This window comes from Setaria viridis, chromosome 8 (assembly GCF_005286985.2).
Source record: "Setaria viridis chromosome 8, Setaria_viridis_v4.0, whole genome shotgun sequence".
NCBI lineage: Eukaryota > Viridiplantae > Streptophyta > Magnoliopsida > Poales > Poaceae > Setaria > Setaria viridis.
In genome coordinates, this window is record NC_048270.2 from 38,170,175 (window position 1) to 38,189,736 (window position 19,562).

At 40.8% G+C, this 19,562-nt stretch overlaps 1 protein-coding gene across 2 annotated transcripts; it reads right to left on the reverse strand.

Annotated features, from left to right (window-relative positions):
• Window positions 1-217: 217 nt before the first annotated feature.
• On the reverse strand, window positions 218-10,128 carry LOC117867031 (uncharacterized). Of its 2 annotated transcripts, XM_034751342.2 has the most exons (29): window positions 9,929-10,127; window positions 9,709-9,832; window positions 9,506-9,621; window positions 8,283-8,399; window positions 8,041-8,181; window positions 7,457-7,901; window positions 7,216-7,363; window positions 6,745-6,866; window positions 6,460-6,551; window positions 6,249-6,346; window positions 5,752-5,936; window positions 5,624-5,675; window positions 5,049-5,197; window positions 4,890-4,960; window positions 4,628-4,801; window positions 4,283-4,351; window positions 4,053-4,157; window positions 3,888-3,977; window positions 3,397-3,472; window positions 3,214-3,316; window positions 3,056-3,125; window positions 2,784-2,963; window positions 2,073-2,195; window positions 1,908-1,991; window positions 1,652-1,836; window positions 1,422-1,560; window positions 1,283-1,342; window positions 1,023-1,127; window positions 218-930 (listed from the first exon to the last, which is right to left on the reverse strand). In XM_034751342.2, the coding sequence occupies exons 1-29, from the start codon at window positions 10,025-10,027 to the stop codon at window positions 817-819; spliced, it is 3,636 nt and encodes a 1,211-aa protein (XP_034607233.1). In that variant the 5' UTR covers window positions 10,028-10,127; the 3' UTR covers window positions 218-816. The 2 variants fall into 2 exon arrangements, with proteins under 2 accessions (XP_034607233.1, XP_034607232.1); XM_034751341.2 differs by having other exon boundaries at window positions 7,216-7,901; window positions 9,929-10,128.
• Between the last annotated feature and the right edge of the window lie 9,434 nt (window positions 10,129-19,562).

Genomic DNA, 19,562 nt, shown 5'->3' on the forward strand with positions numbered 1-19,562 from the left:
AAATTATTGATGAATTAATGCAAGAAAACACAACATGCATTCATTCGGCTCTTCAATTTACATGAGCATGCCATCGCAACCCAGCAAATCCACCACAAAAACAATATTTATTATCAAAAAAATAGACGAAATAAAGGGAGATTCATATTCTTCATGAATTTTGTAGAGTGCGAGAGTAGTCATTTGTCTGCTTGCATTTCAGAATTTGAATACGAGAGAAGCATAAAAATCATGAGCATCTTAATTCATATGCTAGCATTATTCATTCCACAATAATCCCCAATCAACTCAAGATACAAATAAATTCCAACTGACTGCACAGGCGCCTTTCATAATTCTTATGACGGCACCGGTCCAATCTAATCCATGGTCAGTCACTGTATGCAACAAAAAAAAGTTACTGTACCATACTGTCCATAACAGGATGAAGATGTCTTTATTTCCCATGTCTCCCTTCATTTCACATGTACAGAGGTACACAACGGCCTATAGCCAAAGTCCAAGGACAATGGCTGCAACAAAGTTAACTTGCTAAAGGCGAAGAAATAGAGGAATAGGATGCAGAGGGGCAATGGCAGCATAACTTAATACTCTGGAACCTCAAGCAGCTGGAATCCAACTCAGATGACTCGGTACACAATTATAATTACACCGGGCGGAGGGACGACAGCCGGCCACGGCTACTGGGGGGGAGGAGCAAAAACCCGATTGGTTTAGGGCCGACCAAGTCACGACGATGCACATGCCGGGGGGGTGTACTATGGTGGCTGTACAACATGGCGCGGTTGTGATCCTTCTGATTTTATGCTCTCGCCATCACATGAAGTAGCTCAGTGCTTTTTTCTTCCTTGACCCACCTTCACCATACAGGTCATTCCATTGAAGTAGCTCATTCATATTTGCCGAATCAGATGAAACACTCGCACAAACCTGAAGTGGGTAAAAAGAGATTATTAGGTTGCTGCTCCTAAAACAAGAGAACAGGGATGGATACGAAATGGAGTCAGAACTGGTGCTCTCACCTGCTCATGAGCAGATTTGAAGTCATCTATGCTAAGAGGACGAATGTCCTCACTGCCATACAATGCAGGCTCAGGCTTACCTTCTGATTTTGCTAAATTCTTCTCCTGCATACAATGGAACCAAACCAACTAATTTAGAAATATAATTCATGATTTTTTACCCTAATGTGCATAATTCACGCAATACTTCTCACTGCTGCAATGGATAATCATACTGCAAACGATGCAACAAAAAGAAGAAACAAGACAAGATTGTGTACCTTCTTTTCCTTCTCCAGAATTTCTCGAATGGGGTAATGCGCTGCCGTGACACACAGATTCTGAAAGCACAAACTCAGTGAAAACCATGCAAACTTTCTATGAATTGGTTATACAAAACCATATCATCATCAAACATACCTTCAGGTCGCTTCCTGAATATCCATCAGTCATATTGGCAAGTGAGTCCAGATCAACATCTGGTCCCAACTCTTCTTTTGCCAAAATTACTTTTAAAATTTTCTCCCTATTTGATGCATCAGGTAAGTTTACCATTAACCTGCAATGTAAACAGTAACAAAAATGGTTAAAACCATGCAATCAAAGCAGCAATTAAATAATTCTCCCACACTGAAAGAAACTACAGTTACCTGCGGGGGAACCTCCTAATCACAGCCTCATCTAGGTCAAAAGGCCTATTTGTAGCACCAAGAACCAGTACACGCTCTTTATCTTTTGTGCGCAGCCCGTCCCAGTTTACCATAAATTCATTTTTCATCTTGCGCATTGCTTCATGCTCCCCTGGATTCTCTCTCCTTCCTAGCATACTATCAACCTGCAGAAAGTTACAGTTAGTATACATTGTATGGATAGTGGTAACCAAAGTAACTTGTATGCTTTGCATACCTCATCAATAAATATAACACTGGGGGCTATTTTACTTGCTAGCGAGAAAACAGCCTTCACATATTTCTCTCCTTCACCAAACCACTGAAAGTAAACAAACCACATCGGTTAGCCTTGAGACACGCACAATGAACCTCATTAGTTGCTCTTTAGGGGAAATAATACCTTTGATGTAATGCTTGACATTGATATATTGATGAAATTAGCACCTGCTTCAGTTGCCACTGCTTTGGCAAGCATAGTTTTCCCAGTGCCAGGAGGTCCAAAAAGCAATATTCCCTTGCAAGGCTGCAAACAAATGAATTGTGGAGGCAGTCTTAAGATCTCAGATGGAGGAAAATAAAGACAATCCTCAAATGAAGTTTCCAGATTCCAACATATCTAAGCTTGAATAATACTAAACAATATAATTATAAAGAGGTTAGGAACCCTTCGAAGACAAGAGTTCATGTAAAAGGTCAGCAGGTGAAAGCCATTCTCTATTCATCAGGCTAGACTCAGCTAGTCCATAAGCCTAAATCTTAATCTTCCAAAGTATTTTGCCACGCATAAAAGAAATAAAAAACAAAAACCTTATAGAATCAACACTGCCAAAATACACCGAGGACTGGCGCATTCAGGTGAGCTCAATAAGACAGAACAAAATTAATGCTCCTCAGAGATTTTAGTTTTGCTTTCATGCAAATTGATTCAAAATATTCAAGCTCTATGAAATGGCAAAAAGACATGACAATATTAGCTTTGTTCAAAGCATAATGTATTAAATGATCCTTACATCATGGTTCAACAACCATACAGGCAACCTACAGTTGGAAAAGAAACACTCTTACACCACCATGTAAGAGATTTCAAGCATAATTAGACTCTAGATATTACCTTTGTTAACTGCCCTTTGCAGAACAATTCAGGCCTTTGTAAAGGGAGCATCACCAGCTCCTTTAATGTGTCCTTTACATTCTCCAAGGCTCCAATATCATCAAAGGTAACTCCAATGTCATTAGGTGGTATAACATCCGTCAGAAGCCTTTTCTCAAATTCATTCTCTGTGACAACATCCTGAGAAATAGGAAACAGTTTAGAAGAGAGCACTCGATAACTAACTCAAGGAATCACCGGAAAGCTTAGGAATACATGAGGGCAGAGTGTACCTTCAGTGATTTTTTGGAGCTCTTGTTATCACTTTGCACGCTCTGTAGCATGTTGAGCCCATGCTTAAGGCTGTCATTTATAGTAATTTAACACTGCACTGAGAATTAATTTGAAAGGAAACATAGGGGTGAAAAAGGAATTAAAAAGATGTTTTTACCTTTCACTTGTAAGTACAAGTTTAGCATCCTTGGAGTTGGAAGTTTCAACTTTATTGTGCTTAAGGTGATAACTCACTGCATACCCAACGATCTTGTCCACATCTAAGAAAGGTTGGAGTAGCAAATGTTTAGATTGCAATTTTTCAGAGAAAATGTAAAGAAACCAAAACCAAAGTACTCACTTTCATTACTCAGTGACTGGTCCTTGATGAATAATTCTTCAAGTTCATTGCATTCTATTCCATTACGGCTCAGAAACTGCATTACGGAGGAAATGGCTAATTATATAGTGATCTCAGTCGCTAAACAAGTAACCATGATTGTAAGCAAGGAAGGTTCAATGCTAAACATTTTGGCCACATCAAAAAGTTGATTCTATGAGGGTACCTGATGCTTTCAACAACATTGACAGCAAAAGCATAGACATACAATAATTGCATAAATACAACGGGTGAAAATATGCATTCATACAGACATAAAAAGCAACAGGGCATAAAACAGAAGAAATAGTATAAAAACACATATATGATTGATCAAGTGATCAAAATATAGCATTGTTTGTTTAAGAAATTCAAACTCTTGAAAACAAGCTTGAGGAATTTACATTTCAATGACATGATGGAAATAAACCCAGGCCATAAAGCACAATGTTCCGTTTTATTCTGCTGCTTACCGCACGAATGCTACCAACATTTGATTTCGCTTTAAGGGTTTCAACATCACGATCCAACTGCTGCTTCCAATCTGTAAGTAGAGCTTCATCCTGTAAATTTTATACTTTTGATTAGACAATATACACAATAGTGATACTTATGAGTGTAACAAGAGATATTATCACCTGCGGAAGCTGGATCGATATTTTGTTGGGGAAAAGTTTATTCAGATGTTTCATAGCCTTTGGACTTTCTTTGTTCCTCTCATGCAATCTGTTACCAAAGCTATCCTGCATATATTTTAAAATCGTAATAAATTAAAACAATGCAAATCAGGGAGGTAACATCACAAATCTAACCATCTACATTTAGAAACTTCAAGAAGAAGAACAGAGAGTAAGATAATGAAAATTACCGGGAAAAGGTCAAAAAGTGTCTGACTGCTACTGGCAAACTTTGTGAAAAGGAAACCCCCAGGATGTGCCTGCAAGAAAGACCACAGCACCATCTTAGCAAACTTTTGCTGGAACTTGTAGTGAGGTAACTGATAAAAATTAAAGAAGGGTTTAGGGGTCTAGGGGATATGCCAACAAAGAATCCTGGGTGTAGAAAAGTGAAAATTTACAGTTCTGCAATGTGAAATTAACCCTTAGTTCTGTTAAATTCTAGAAGGCATGCAGGAACAAATATAGCACAATACCATTAGAACATGAAACCCTCACAGTACAAAGTTGTATTTTATCAGGAATACTGCATGTACCTTCTCTTTGCGGCTGTCCATCTGGGTGTGGGATCCTATAATAAGGACACCAGATGGAAGCGATTCAAGTTTGCTCCTCAAAGATGAAAGTGACTCTGTTATTCCAGTGAATGATTTCTCTACATCCTTAAGTAACACTATCAGAGGTCCAGATTTGTTTTCTTCTGAAATGACCTGACAGGAAATAAAATCATACTATTATACACAGAGCTAACTTTATATTTTACATTACCAGATTACTAGTTCTGAAAAGAAGCAGTACCTCAATTAACTCAGCCATGGCTAGCCTTTCAACTTCTTCACCAGTGGAAAAGTCTGGGCGAAGTAATTCAGCTGCTTGAAATGATGCATTGGTCAGCAACAAATAAGAAATCCGAAAAATTGCCAAAGAAGTTGTAGGGGTTCAGAAGTTTGAGCTAACCAGAACAGAAGAAGCCATGATCTTCCTCACACAAACCGCCAAGATCATTACCATCAGGGATCTGCTTGTCAAATCGGACTCCAATTTTTGAGGATCCATTGTCTTCAAAAGCAAGCATCACTCTGCCTCGATAACCATAACTTGGTCCCCTGGAGTTCAATAAAGCATTTTATAAAAAGAAATATATGTATTGAATGAATGTGGTGGCTACAAATGCCTATGTTTCAATCTAACTCTAAGAAATATAAGTACAAAGCAAGCTTATAACTTGGTTGCCTCATCGTGTTCAAGTTTTAATTTCCTCTTCCTGTCAAGAGTTCCAATTAAACTAAGTACTGAAAAGAATGAGCAAAACAATTGCATTGGCAAGAAAGCATTGCTGTAAAACAGGCCTACAGACACAAACTTCATGGCGAAAAGGTGTTTCATCAAACCATAGTAAGCTATAATTTGTAAAAGACAAGACACTATCTGACACATGGATCCCAAACAAAATGTTTCTTTCACAGAATTCTGATGAAAATAATGCAGAAGGATAAAACTGAAGACAGGAATAGCATTAGTAATCGAGGTACCTTTGTGACAATGAGGGTGGCTGAGCTGGACCCACATATCTTACCCTATCACCTACAGGTGGTGTGGCAGTAAAATCATGTTTGAGCAAAATATAACTCAATATGTTAATAAAGCAAAGCTAACAAACCTTCTCTAAAAGTATAGCTCTTGGATGTAGCTGTTGACGATTCCTGTTTGGGTAGTGATGCAGAATGCAGAGTGGATGTTCCCACAATATCAGCATTCACACTTGAAGTTGGTGCAGCTGGCCTCCTGAAGTGAACAGCATCTGCCAATGAAGAACGATGCTTCTGATGGAAGTAATCCCTGTCCCTGTGTTCATTATTCAGTTAGTCATTGTCATTTGCTTTTAGAGTCATTCAGTATGAGTTAGCTGTTTAGCTGGTTCGGTCAGAGTTTGTTAGGAAGTCCTAGTCTTCAGGACAGAGTTAAGCCGGGTCAAGATGCTCTCATCCACAGGACGTGCTCCTGGTTGTTAGGGGCCACTATGGCCAGTAGTGTTCGGCTGTTAAGCCATGTATTTACATTCCATAAATAAGAGAGCAATACAATCAAAAAAGCTGCCTTAGCAGCACAAAAAATTCCAGTGTGTGTGTTCTCAGTTTGAGTGAGTTGAGAGCTTACAGCTTCTGGAATATTGCAAACTTGTCACCACCTGCCTTGTCCCCTGATTTATCAGACTTCCCAACATCTTTCTGGGATTCTGGATCCTTCGAAGGCGCCTACATGGATTTTCTTTTCTTGTTCAGTTATAGGAAAATGGTATTGGAACATTGCTTAGCTTCTGAATATTGTTGAGCAGTAATAAGTATAAGTCAATACATAATGAGCTTACCCCAGGCAGCACAAGTGAATCCACGACAAGAAGTCTAGCCCCAAAATGTTTGGCCAGTGCCTTTATCAATGTCTCCTGATAAATCTCAGAACCTAAATACCATAGAAAAATTAGGCAAATACAGAAACGCAGGCACCAAAATGATTAACAAACAAGTATTACCACTGACATTATTAGAGAAAAAGTACGGTCACTGCCACAACTCAAAGCTTAGTTTAAATCAATGAAACAGCAAGTGTAAACAACAAAGGAAGTACTGGTTCCAAACTGAGACAAAGGAAGTACCTGCTGGACCAGATAACAAAATTCGCTGGTTTATTGACGAAATCTCAGCAAATTGCTTGATGAACTCCTTCTTTTCCAAGTGTATGAATGCGCATGATAAGAGCACATTTTTGGTATTCTCACTGCATGAGATGAGGATCGATAATAAAATATAAAGATACGGGAACATGAACAATAAATATCATGATGCATTCCAATGTTGGTCTGCAAACTGCCCTGACATGACTTCAAAGATAAAAACTCAACCAAATGTTGCTATATTATCTAAGAACTGAACATACACCATTGTTGGCAACCTAAAAACTAAACAAAGCGGAATAGACAAGTTGCATTCGGTTTTCATAATGTAGAATATAAACAACAAAGGCGTATGTGAATTGCAAAATTTCAAATAGATAGACAGTATGCAAGAATCCCACACAAACAGAATAATGTCACAGCAGCTAAGTAACATAAATCCAAAGCATTCACCTGAGATAATAAGGAAAAGTCTCAAAGGTGACATCAATATCACTTGGACTAATAATTCCTTGTTTCATCCCGTCCTTAAAGGCTTGACATCTACTTGGAGGCACACTGGCTGAAAGATCCCTGATGATATCCCTCTGATCTTCAAGAGCTTTAAAAACATCACCAGTCAAATCGAACTCGGGTACAGTTGATCCTGTAAACATCCTCAGAACTGGCTTTATCTTATAGGTTGCAATCTTACCGATTTCCGCACCAAGATGAGCATCAGGCACAAAGCCATTTTGCTGGCAGTTATCGTTTGCAGCATCATCAGGAGATACGGGGGCTGCAGCCACATCCATTGAAGAGTCTTCAATGTTAGAATTAACCTCGTTAGCATTTTCCCCGTTCTCAAACTCCTTGTCAGGGCTGATAGTGTGCCCTTTTGATTTATCCGAAGCAGAGGATGCCATTGGGCGCACTACCCGTTGGCTATTCTCTCCTGCTGACGCAGGAGGTGCTGCTGCTACGTCCTTTGGCTGATTACATGCAGATGCCAACATCTCAGTACCAGCAACAGCTGAAGTGTCTCCTGCTCTCTTATCTGTGCGGATGCGCTTGGCACTAGCAACTGGAGGTTCTAAAAGGCTAACAGCAGATGATGGCACTGTCTTAGGAACTTTATCGTTCAAAGGATGCTGAAAAATCTGTGAACCAGTCAAGGAAAAAGCAGGTAATATATAAAAGTTTTCCTTTCTCAAAGTACATACTGCAGATAGCTAAAGTAATGAAGAAAAAGATACTAAACTTGCATGGCTAAATGAACAAGAAATGATGGTAGGATACATAAGCATGCCTACGGCATGAACTGAATATGACTTCATCCCCTCCAGTAAGGGGAACTTTTGTGCCTGGACTTATGGGTCTTCCATTTAATTGGACCACACCCTTCTTGCCTACAACTTCTAACTCACATTGACCCCCTTGCTGGAAATAAAACATCAAAACCAACGAAATACTTGAAAACAAACAATAGAGAATGTTGTGCTTGTCGCATAATGAATCTGAACCATAAAAATAGGACATACCTCAAGGCGACGCAGCTTGCAAAGCATTTTGCTAACAGGTATGTCTTTCAGCCATAAATTACAGCTTTTGCTTTGACCAACAGAAAATTGAGGGGCACTGATGGGATGGTGAGGAGTCTGCAGTCCAAATACATTTGCTGTCAGTATTTAGTATTTACTAACAGAATGGTTCGAGCGTTTTTCAATATCATTACAAATTGAAAATTTAAACATAACCGAAAATAGATGTTAACAAAAGCAACCAACAAGGATTGACCTACTAGCTACTTTAAATGTGAGGCCTTGTCCAACTATTAAACAGTTAGTACAGTAAAACCAATAGCCAATGGTAATCGCACAAGGAATTCAAAAGATGTGTCCAGTTTAAGCAGATAATGATTTCTAGAAATTCAGGCTATCAACATTACAGAAAGACAGGTCAGCAACGATTGTAAACAGATCGACTTTGACCTATTAGCAACTTCAAATGCAACTACAAGTCTACAATACCTGTGGCTATTGATTAACTGAGGACTGAAGACCTTAAACAAATGAATACTGAAAAAAGGTAAGTTAAGCGGGTATGCTGGACAAGTTGTAACAGAGTCACTGAAAATTATATTTCCCACGTTTTTAAAGGAAAAAAGAACTTCCAAATCCACAAGTTCTGATTGCTATTTGATCCCTACAAACTACAGAACAGAAAAAAGAAATATCAATGTATCCCGAATCAGATGTATTAAGACCATCAAACAGCTAAAAATAGGCTAGAAATGGACCTAAGCATCAAAACAGACAACCTGGTACCACGAATTGCATTTTCCACCATTCAGAAGCCTAAGCTTAATAAATAACTATCCATAACTAGTATTGCTTGGCCCCTGTTGCAAATGAGAATATGCCGACTCACGTAGTACTAGTAATCAGTAGACTGTAGAGTAGTTAATATATGCCCAACCTAGTCGGATGACTGTTAACCCTTTCCCTCCTCCCAAGTGCACCTTTTAGAACACTGCCTGTCCATAGCCAGAACCAAGCTCTAAACAGTAAAATGATAGTATTCCACACTAAATAATCTATTCAAACTGCAGGATGCCATCGGAATAGCAAAATTTCACCCCAAACGTCCTAAAAACTGAATCTTTATGAAGCCCAGCATAAAAGTTGCTAACTTCAACTTCGATTCCTACAGCATCTACAGCAAGAAGATAATCTGATAATCAGCTGCCGGTCGGTCACCGCACCTGAGAGCACTGGGATAGCAGCTTCGCCCATGGCGCCGCAGGCTGCTGTTGCTCCGGCTCCTTTCTCCTCTTCGAACTCTCGGCCGCCGCAGCAGCTGGCTTATCCGCTCCTTGATCTGCACCAAAGCATCAAAACCCCATGAGCTCGATTCCAAACCCAGCGCACCAAACCCTAGCACCCGAAACGCCCGCAAAGGCCGCACCTTTCTGCTCTGCTTCCGCCATCGCGTCCTCCGCCGAACCGGCGCTCCTCGCCGGGGCCGCAGCCGCAGAATCCTCCTCGGCCCTCCCGGGCGCAGACGCCGTCGGCGACGCCGGGGCCTCCGCCTGGTTAGGGTCACGGTTCAGATCGGTTAGCCGGCGGGTCAAATCGGGAGGCGGCGACGCGGGATTCTTCGATCCGCGGGGGCCCGGCGCTCTCACCTTGGGCCTCTTCGGGGGAGGCAAGGACGAGGAGGACGGCGACGGGGACGGGCGCTTCCCGGCGGCCGCGGCGGCGGAGCTCCGGCGAGTCTCCACCATGGCGTGCGCCGGAGGCGAGGGTTTCCTCTCCGCTCGTCTCCCCCTTCTTTTCCACCCCTCGAGCGAGAGGAATTCTTTCGGCTTTCGAGGGGGGTTTTTTTTTTCTCCTATGGAAATGGTTTTGTTAAGCTTTTTTGTGTCAACGAGAGGAGGGGAGAGGAGGGGCCTCTTATAAGATTTTTGTGATTTCTCTTTCTAGTAGTAGATGCGTTTATGTGTCCGGTAAAGCTGTAATTGTATTTTAGCTTTTGAAAATGGTTTGTATTCTGTTTTGAAATGGAAATTTGATCCAGTTGTAAAATAATGAACGGAACCGCTAAGTGTCGTGTTGCATATTTTGATAACCTCTCCACGCGGCGCTTATGGTAGTGATTCATGATCTCCGCAAGACTTTTTATGGAGTGGCATGATCTCCGCATGGCACTAACCGCTAGCATGATCTCCACGCGGCCACTTCGAATAGATTGATCTCCACGCAATACCTAACATTACATTGGTCTCCACGCAGAACCTCCCAATATATTGATCTCCACCCGGCATTTGCCAATTGACAGGCAGTCCACAGGATATACTGATGGAATAATCTTCTCATAGGACTTGCTAGTAGAACAAACTCAGGACGCCATTTATCGATCGAACCATGACCATTTGACACTTATCAATATAATAATATACACACATACACCTTCCTATGTCGATAAAATGGTTTTTCATGTGGCACGTATACACCCTTACGTGATGCATACTAATAAAACGATCTCTGCACGAGACTTGCTGGTGAAATGAAATTCATGCATCACTAACTGAACAGAAGGATTACCACTGCAACTCTTATACATAGACGAGTACATTCAAGTTCCTAGGATAGTGAAGACAGAATAACCTCTGCACCGCACATGTCCATAAACAACATTTATCATTTACACATATCGATATGATATGATTTTCGAATGACACTTTCCAACAAAGTTAACATAGCACCTACAGTAAACTTGTCCAAAAGCCAAGGCAACCGAGACCGCGCTAGATTTTTTTATTGGCAGCTAAAACTAAAATGTGCGGGCGGTTTACAAAATCACCAGCAACCTTATGTCAGCACAAATAATCCTTTATGTTGGTGGGTGTATGACCGCTAGTGTTGGCGAGCAGTTTAATATGCCCCTCGGCACAAATAGTTGCAGGGTATAAAAACAGAGTCACAAGGCTTGCCAAAGTCCACATAACATTAAGAATATACATAAGTACTCCAACACGACATGTTTCAATAGAAGAATATCCATATTCATAAGTAATGATCAAATTATTTTTTTAAATAAAGCAGAAGCACTGCTAATACACATAAGGAGGAGGAAGCAAGCAAATCTTACAAAAAGTGGTTATTACATAAAAGTAAATAACTCACGCACAAATGGCTTAACATATTAAACTAATTGGGCCCCCACTCCGTGTACCACAGGCAGCTCGGCGTACCCCACTTCTTCCTTGATCAGTCAAGAACTTTTGTCCAGGTAGGATTGCTTTGTGCTAAAAAATCCTGCAATTTCTCTCCTCCCAGATACGCTAATAGAAAAAAATATAAAGGTGAATTTGCTAATCAAACTGTTTTTTCTATTATTTTTCTACAGTAATAGGAGGGCAAAAGGAAGTGCTCACGTTCCTTCTTGTGAACATTTCAACGATCAGCTATTGAGCTGAAAAATCTGTAAGAACTTAGCTGAGTGCGTTCTTCGCAGAGGCCAGATGTATTTTCGTTTTCTAAAAAAACTTCCTTCTCGCGAACGGATCATGTGCTTAGTCCCGCCCCTCACTCTCGAATTACCAGTGTGTATAATCTAAGGTGTAAAAAAAAATTTGTGGATTACCAGTGTGCTAATTTGTGATTACACAAGGTCGATTACCAGTGTGTATAATTTTGGTTGATTCAATTTGGCATGGATTTTGGAAAACATTTAAGGACTGAGTACAACTCAGTATAATTGTCAAAGTCTCGCTGCATGTGTATCTCAACATCTCGCAGTTGCGCATGGACATGTGTAGAGATCCCATACATGATGCCCCGATCAAGTGATTACAAGGGTTAAATTAGGAACACGTATATAAAGATGCAGTTTTTACAACAGGTGACGACGACGTAAAAGCTCTTTTGACGAAATAAAGATCTTTTGGATAGATGCAGAATATCTGGAGACGCTTTTTTCCCCTCCTTGTGGGAATAGCTCAAAATGGCAAGGTCAACGGTGTTCTCGATTGCACCTGCCCCTCTATCTGCCTGTGAGGCTGTGCCAGCTTTAGACTGACGTTTTTCCACTTCACCCCTCCAGTCGTGGCGTAAGTCGCACAACAGCCCTCCAGGCATCAAAGTGCAAGTGCTGGAGCTCTGCTCCTCTTACGCTGTCAGTCTGTCACTATCAGTGGTGTCCCCGTGTGAACTTTGTACAGAAATAGGCATAGCCTATAGGTGAACATGGGGCATGCTCTCTTTTTTCCTTTCCTAGGTAGCCTAGGTACAATTTTCTAGCTGTGTTTGGATTATTCGGTCGTGTGGGGTGAGAAGCTGAGTACTCCATTTTGCAATTTTGGAGTGACAAGCTTTTATGATTTTTTTTCATCCGACTGTGCATGTGCTGGGGTCGACCAGAGAGAGGTTTCGGGTTGACCCTACTCGAGGCATGGGCATTGTGCACTGTACCTTGTCTCCATGCATGAACTCACTCTCTCTCTCTCTCCACATATAATTTATGCAATAAAAAATGGAAGGGGGGAAGAAGTCTTGGAAGAATGGAGAGAGCGACAGGGCGTTCGTGAGTTATCAGCAAGATCACGTACCTTGAGCTACAGCGACTGATTGCTCTCAAGGAAATCAGCAATCCATGTCTAACAGCTTGCAATTTAAGGTAGCAAAAGCTACCGAAGCCTCCTCGGTGCCCTGCTACATCCTCATCTGCAGAAGGGAAAATGACCTGTCCCTTTTTTCCTGAGATCTGATGGTATTATGTTTATTAATCTTCGTCCACAAATTGAAATCCCTTGTAGTTCAACATTCCCCGAGTGCGCGCTCTTATGAGTAGCCAATGGTTATCGGTCTTGTTTACAAGTTTTCAAATGTCCAAGTGTGTTTTTTAGTCTAATTAAGCTACACCGATAGAAAACTCGTCTTTAGTCCCGATTGGTAGGGAGCAAATCTCCCGAAAATCCATCCGGAATAAATCAATTGAGACAAAAAGGAGGGTCTTTTGTATTAACTATATAGGGGATGCAATCCTTTTGTATTAACTCGTGGGGGACCCTTTTATCCCGGTTGGAAACACCAACCGGGATAAAAGATCCTCTTTTTTATCCCGGTTGATATTACAAACCGGGATAAAAGGGTTCGAGGGATTTAGTCTTTTTTTAGCCATCTGTGGGGGACCCTTTTATCCCGGTTTGAAACACCAACCGGGATAAAAGACCCCCCCAAAGAGTCAAGGACCTTTTATCCCGGTTTGTAATACCAACCAGGATCAAAGGGTTATCCCGGTTTGTAATACCAACCAGGATCAAAGGGGGTCTTTTATCCCGGTTGGTGTTTCAAACCGGGATAAAAGGCCTCTCAGAGCCTTTTTTTTTCCACTAGCCTTTGCAACCGGGATAAAAGATCCCTGTTGGTGAGCCCCCCACCAGTGACCGAGCTTTAGTTCCGGTTCGTGAACCTTTTATCCTAGACCAACTTTAAACCGGAACAAAAGGGGACGTATGGAAGGTGAGTTCTCTAATAGTGCTACTCTTGAGGATTATTTAGTAAGTGGTCGCCGGTTTTATTTTCTGTTGGCAAATGTTGGTTATGGATTCTTGTTTCATTTTTAATTTGTTTTCTCCAGTTGTCCAAAATAAACTTGGCAAACCTTAGTAGACACTCGAGAAAGTATTGTAAACAAGAGCAATAACTATTAGCCATTTGAGGGGAAAAAACACTCAGAAAAATGTAAATATGTTGTAGTGTCCTGTGGTGTTGCGGCCGTCAATGATTCGTTCCAAATTGTAGGTCGTTTTGATTTTTCTATATTCATAAATATTATTATGCATCTAGACATACACTATATCAAGATGCATAATAATATCTATAAATCTAAAAAGACTAAAATAACCTACAATTTGGAACGGATCGGAGTAGCTCGGGGATCCTGCCAATTGCTAATTTGATTGGAAAACAAAGATGGCATGTGCTGAAATTGGCTAGTGTCTATAGGTTATGCTCGTCTACACGCATCCCTTGCAACGTGCTCCCTTTGAACTACAGAGGGAACATTAGTTTTGGAACCCGTTCATTATGTTTTGGACAAATTGTATTGCATATGTCTGCTGTCCTCTATTCTGATCCTTACCATTTTAACAAGTCATGTGCTTTGCGGGAAAAAATTGAAGAGCTCGTGCTTTGCTAAGCTGACGCAGGTAGCTGAGAGAGGAAAGGGTACGGTGTTTGGTTGGAAAGATCGATTGGGGAAACAAGATTCGGAGCCAAGGCAAAAGTGGTTGCGGAGTCAGAGATAGTGCAGTACTATGCACCAACTGTGCCGACACAGATCCTCTTGGATCCTGACGCATCAGCCTGAGGCCTAACGCAAGCTTGCACGTGGGAAGAAGCAGGTGGTGGACTGGTGGTTAGCTGATCTTGTTTAGTTGCCCAAAGTTTGGAGGTGTAAAATTACTGTTATAGTATTGTAGCACACTGTAGCGTTTCGTTTGTATTTGTGAATTATTATCCAAATATTGACTAATTAGGCTCAAAAGATTCGTCTCGCAAAGTACAACAAAACTGTGCAATTAGTTTTTGATTTCGTCTACATTTAGTACTCCATGCATGTACCGCAAGTTTGATGTGATGGGGAATTTTCTTTTTACATAGTGTCAAAGTAAAACATGCCTAGCTAGCCTGAGAAACCACACGCGCACCGACCAGGACCCCACGGCGTGCAGCTCTGTGCTAATGACAAGTGGGCCTCTCCAAGTTCCTCCACTGGTGGGGCATGGCTGTCAGTGTCTCACTCGGGTTGGCCGATTGGCATGCGGCTTGAAAGCAAGTGCAAATGAGAAAACAGGGGTGATGTGCAGTGTGTCCTGGAAAACAAAAACAGCCGTAAAAAGCGGTGGATTCGGTAACTTTAGGTTAGGCTAGTCTCAACGAGAGTTTTTATACGAGTTTCGTAAGGTATTAGATTTTCATGTGCTTTATATTATACTATACCACATTAGCAATTTTACTGACTTGCCAAGATCATTATGAAGAAAGAAGGAAGAAGTTTTATTAAATGAGAGAGAAGTTTCAACCCCGTAACGTCCATCAAGCTTGGCTACCATGTCCTTTATGTGAGCTGCATAATTTTTATGTGAGTTAGACCTCTCTTAAGGATAGGCGTGCATAAGACAAATATGTCACGACAAATGTATTCGTGTTTTTATTAAAAAAATCAAGATGAATGAAATATATGTTCCTTTGTATATGTGCATGTGTGCTCCTATGTGCTACCTTTATTTTTTTGTCTTCATTTTATTTTCACTAATAGCAGGGCGAAGATCTTATTGCAGGGAACACAACAAAATTGTTGTCAACATTTATTTTAAATGCTCGGTTTAGGTTTAGAAATTATGACTTCTATAAAATTTTAAGATATAATTTCATATTGATGTCATCAATGATTTCATATTGATTTCAATGATTTTTTTCTGGTTGTGTTGCATTGTGGTAGCGGCCGTAAGGGTGTTTGAAGATATGCCACATCAGAGGCAGCGCAGGGGTGGGTCACATCTCAGCATAACAATTTGGAGCCATCCGCACCTCTTTCGTCATCATGTGCTGGACAACTACAATTTTCGACGTCGGAGAGGCTCGCTCTAAGGCTCACCGCATGTCGACGCTGCCCCTCGACTTCATACATTGCACGCCATCCACCCGTGCATTGGGATGGTAATGGATCATGACCCTTGTACCTCTTTCACAATTCAACGCAATCCTATATATCTTTAGCTCAAAAATCATATAGTATTTCAGCATGGTTCTTATTAAGCCCGAGGCTAAATTAGAGAACCTTTTACCACCCCTACCCGTGCCAAGAACAAGAGGAGCGGATTCAAGCACAGTAAGCTCAGGCCAGTCCTGCTGTACAATCAGCCAAATTGAGCCCCGATCGCACCAATTCAAGGCCCCACTATCCCAATTCGAGCTCCTGTGCAGCTTCGAGATCCATGCTTGCCCAACTTAGCCATGGTATCGCTGGTCCCATGACTCACCCATTGCCCGCTGGTCGTGCAAACTAAGGTGGCCATGGTGTCAATAGTCGCCCAGCTCTCGCAGCTGCTCTCAGATATGGGATGGGTCCGTACATCAATTTTGGGGACGGGGACATTCCAGATTTGAGGGGAATATATTCCTTACTATCCAGGTTGCCCCCAAACCAAATACATTAAAAAGTAGGATGGATCCAGGCCATCTCACTTTGTCCTTGCGTCCAAGCACATACTTAGTGATGAGCCCAAGGGCTTAATTGTTATTAGGAGCTAGCATATCATTATTGGTGTAAATCCGACATGGATTTGAGGCCGCATTTACCTACCAACACTATGGGATAAATTATCATCATGAGAGTTTGCATTCCCTTACCCATTCCTTTACGTTTCATACTTGCAATTTTTGTGCCTCTAGTTCTTAGATTAGTTTTTTATAGGATTGGCTATAGGTTGCAAAATCTATGCGGTTGAGGTGTTTGACTCTAGATCAACCTATTTAGGCATGATCTAGTTCATCTATATGTAAAGTAGTGGAAGCAATAGGCTAAGATTTGAAAAATGCCTTATTTGCGTCGAGTCCTCCATATATTAGGGCTATACAAACACCGATTTCTTTTGAACTGGACACGCACAACATGCTCCGAAAATCTGCAGGTTATGCAATCTCTATAAGTTAGCCCTCTCCTAAGACATGCTTGCTTGAAACTTAGTGTTCCCAGTATATAATATAAAAGATATATATAGAAATATAGATATAGATATATAATACATATGACCATGTGAACTAGATTCCGACATATTTCTTATTTGGGTCAAGAGTTTTCCACGTTTTGGGATATGGAAACTATATAATATAGGACACATCGAAGAGTTTGAGGCCCCGTTTGGATCATTGGAATTGAATTCCATCCTAATAATCATAATTTAGATACAAATTAATTAAGCTAATATAATTGTATGTGGAATATAGTTGTATATTATAGTTGGTGATATGGGAGAGATACTTGTATGCTGCACTTCTACTATAGAGAAGCGAGTCTAAGAGCGTGCTATAAGAATTGAATTCCATCTAATAACCATAATCTATAGAATCAATTTCCATCTCCCACCCCATGAATTTAAGATAGGCTTATATCTAAACTTTGGAAAGTTGTGGAATACCACATTCCAACATAAATTAGCCTACTCCATTAAATAGATTCCAATTCCTTGGACCCAAACGGGGCCTGATAGATATAGCGATATATCTATATGACTATATCTATATAGAGAAAATAAAGACCTTGTGAACTAGATTTTCTGACATATTTTTTATTTGGGTACAAGCTAAAAGAGATATCCGAGGCTTAAGATATCAATGAATACATTAATTCCGTTCCTCTATAAAGTCACCTACAAATGCTGCTGGGACAGATTAGACTTGAGATATCACCTATTCTGCCTAGCAAAAACTAAAGGAAAGGATATATAGAAGCATTCTCTCGTCAAGACCAGCGGCATGGCAAGGATCGTGCACTACTTGGTAGCTACTTCGTTCGTGGTTCTTATGATGATTTCATCCAACTCTTCATCCTGCCAAGCCTGTAGGCACACCTACCTTCCTACTTTGAGCTGCTAGATCTGCACTGCCATTTTTATACATTTTCAGATGATGAGTTTGTTATTTAACCAACCAGTCTTACTATAGTGCTAGCATTGCATTGCATGTGTAGGCTTCTTCCCTTGGTGTCGGCCACCTTGCTTCAAGGTTTTGGATAGAGACTGTACGGGTCTCATCTGTGCATATGTTTGTCGGTTTGAGGGATTCAATACTTTGCACGCCTACTGCAAAAAACCTAGAAATACTAAGAAGCCGCAGGTATATTTGTGCTGCTGCCCAGCAAAGATTTGACTGGTGAAACAATTCAAGCATCCAGCATGTCTGGTGCAAATTAATAAAATTCTGCTCATCAATCTGTTGTGACCAAAGCGTCTGTCTATATGTCCAGTCGAGAACAATTCTGGTGCTCCAGCTCCTTGACGTACTCCCGTACTCCACATGAAAAAAAATCTAGCTATCAAAACGTGCCTGAAAAATTCAACCAAAAGTATGAACGGATACATGACGATGCACTAATGCATGTTCATACAAAATTTGGGATTCAAAAAAATCTATGCAAGGAGAAACAAAAAAAAGGGACAAAATCAACATGTAATTGGGTCAGATTCACTGTTTATGTGAATCGACAACCCGCACAATGATTTGTCTTTTTTTTCCTCCTTGCACAGATTTTTGTTCAATCCTAAATTTTGCATGAACGTGTATTAGTACATAATGCATCCATCCATATTTTCAGTTGAATTTTTCATGCAAGTTTTGATCGATTTTTTTTTTCACATGGAGTACGGGAGTACCTCAAGGGGCTGGAGCACTGGAATTGTACTCATGTCATGTGTTTCGTTTCCTACCACAAAAAAAGTGATTCAATGCGCTGTAACATTTTTTTTAAAGCCGATTCTCCTCCAAAGGATAACTGTTGTAACTCCTAATTTTCAAATTTTTGCAATTAATAAAATCTGTTAGAATTCTCTTAGGCAATTGAATCCTTTTCAAAATAAATTAATGAATCATACGAATTCATTGTTGCATTCATGCTAGTGCATTGTTTTTGGTTGTTTTAATTCAAATTTTCATTTAAATTTATTTGTTTGGTTTTCCTTTGCAACCTTTTCTTTTCCCTCTTTTCTCTTTCTTCCTCCGACTAGTTTCCTTTGCGGCCAACTAGTTTTTCCTTTCGGCCCGCACTTCTTTCGGCCTGGCCAGCTCCGCCACAGCGGCCCAACCGGCCAGTCCCCAGCAGCGGCCCATTTCCGCGCGGGCGCTTGCGCCGTTGCCGCTGACGAGTAGTCCTTGTAAAGTTTTGCAACCATAGTGATCACTTGTGTTGCCTCAACGCTACAAAGCAGAAAGTGCCTCTGTTAGCTGCAGAGTTCGAATCGCATGCTACTGCTTGTGGGTAATTCTTCAGCAAGACTTCACTCCCTCTAGATTGTCAAGCACCTGTGAGATAAAACAAGGCATATTGATCAGGAAAACTAGTATCATGAGCCGCAATGGTTTCAAGTCCAAAGCTTCATGATAAAGCAGCAGATGGCATCTCCAAGGATGGAACGTAGCTGAACCAATGCTGGAGCTTCATGATGGCATCCAGCATTGACCTTCACTACTTCACAACAAGAACAAGATAATTCTCATGATTCAGTTCTGAAATTTGAAGATGCATACAGATTACAG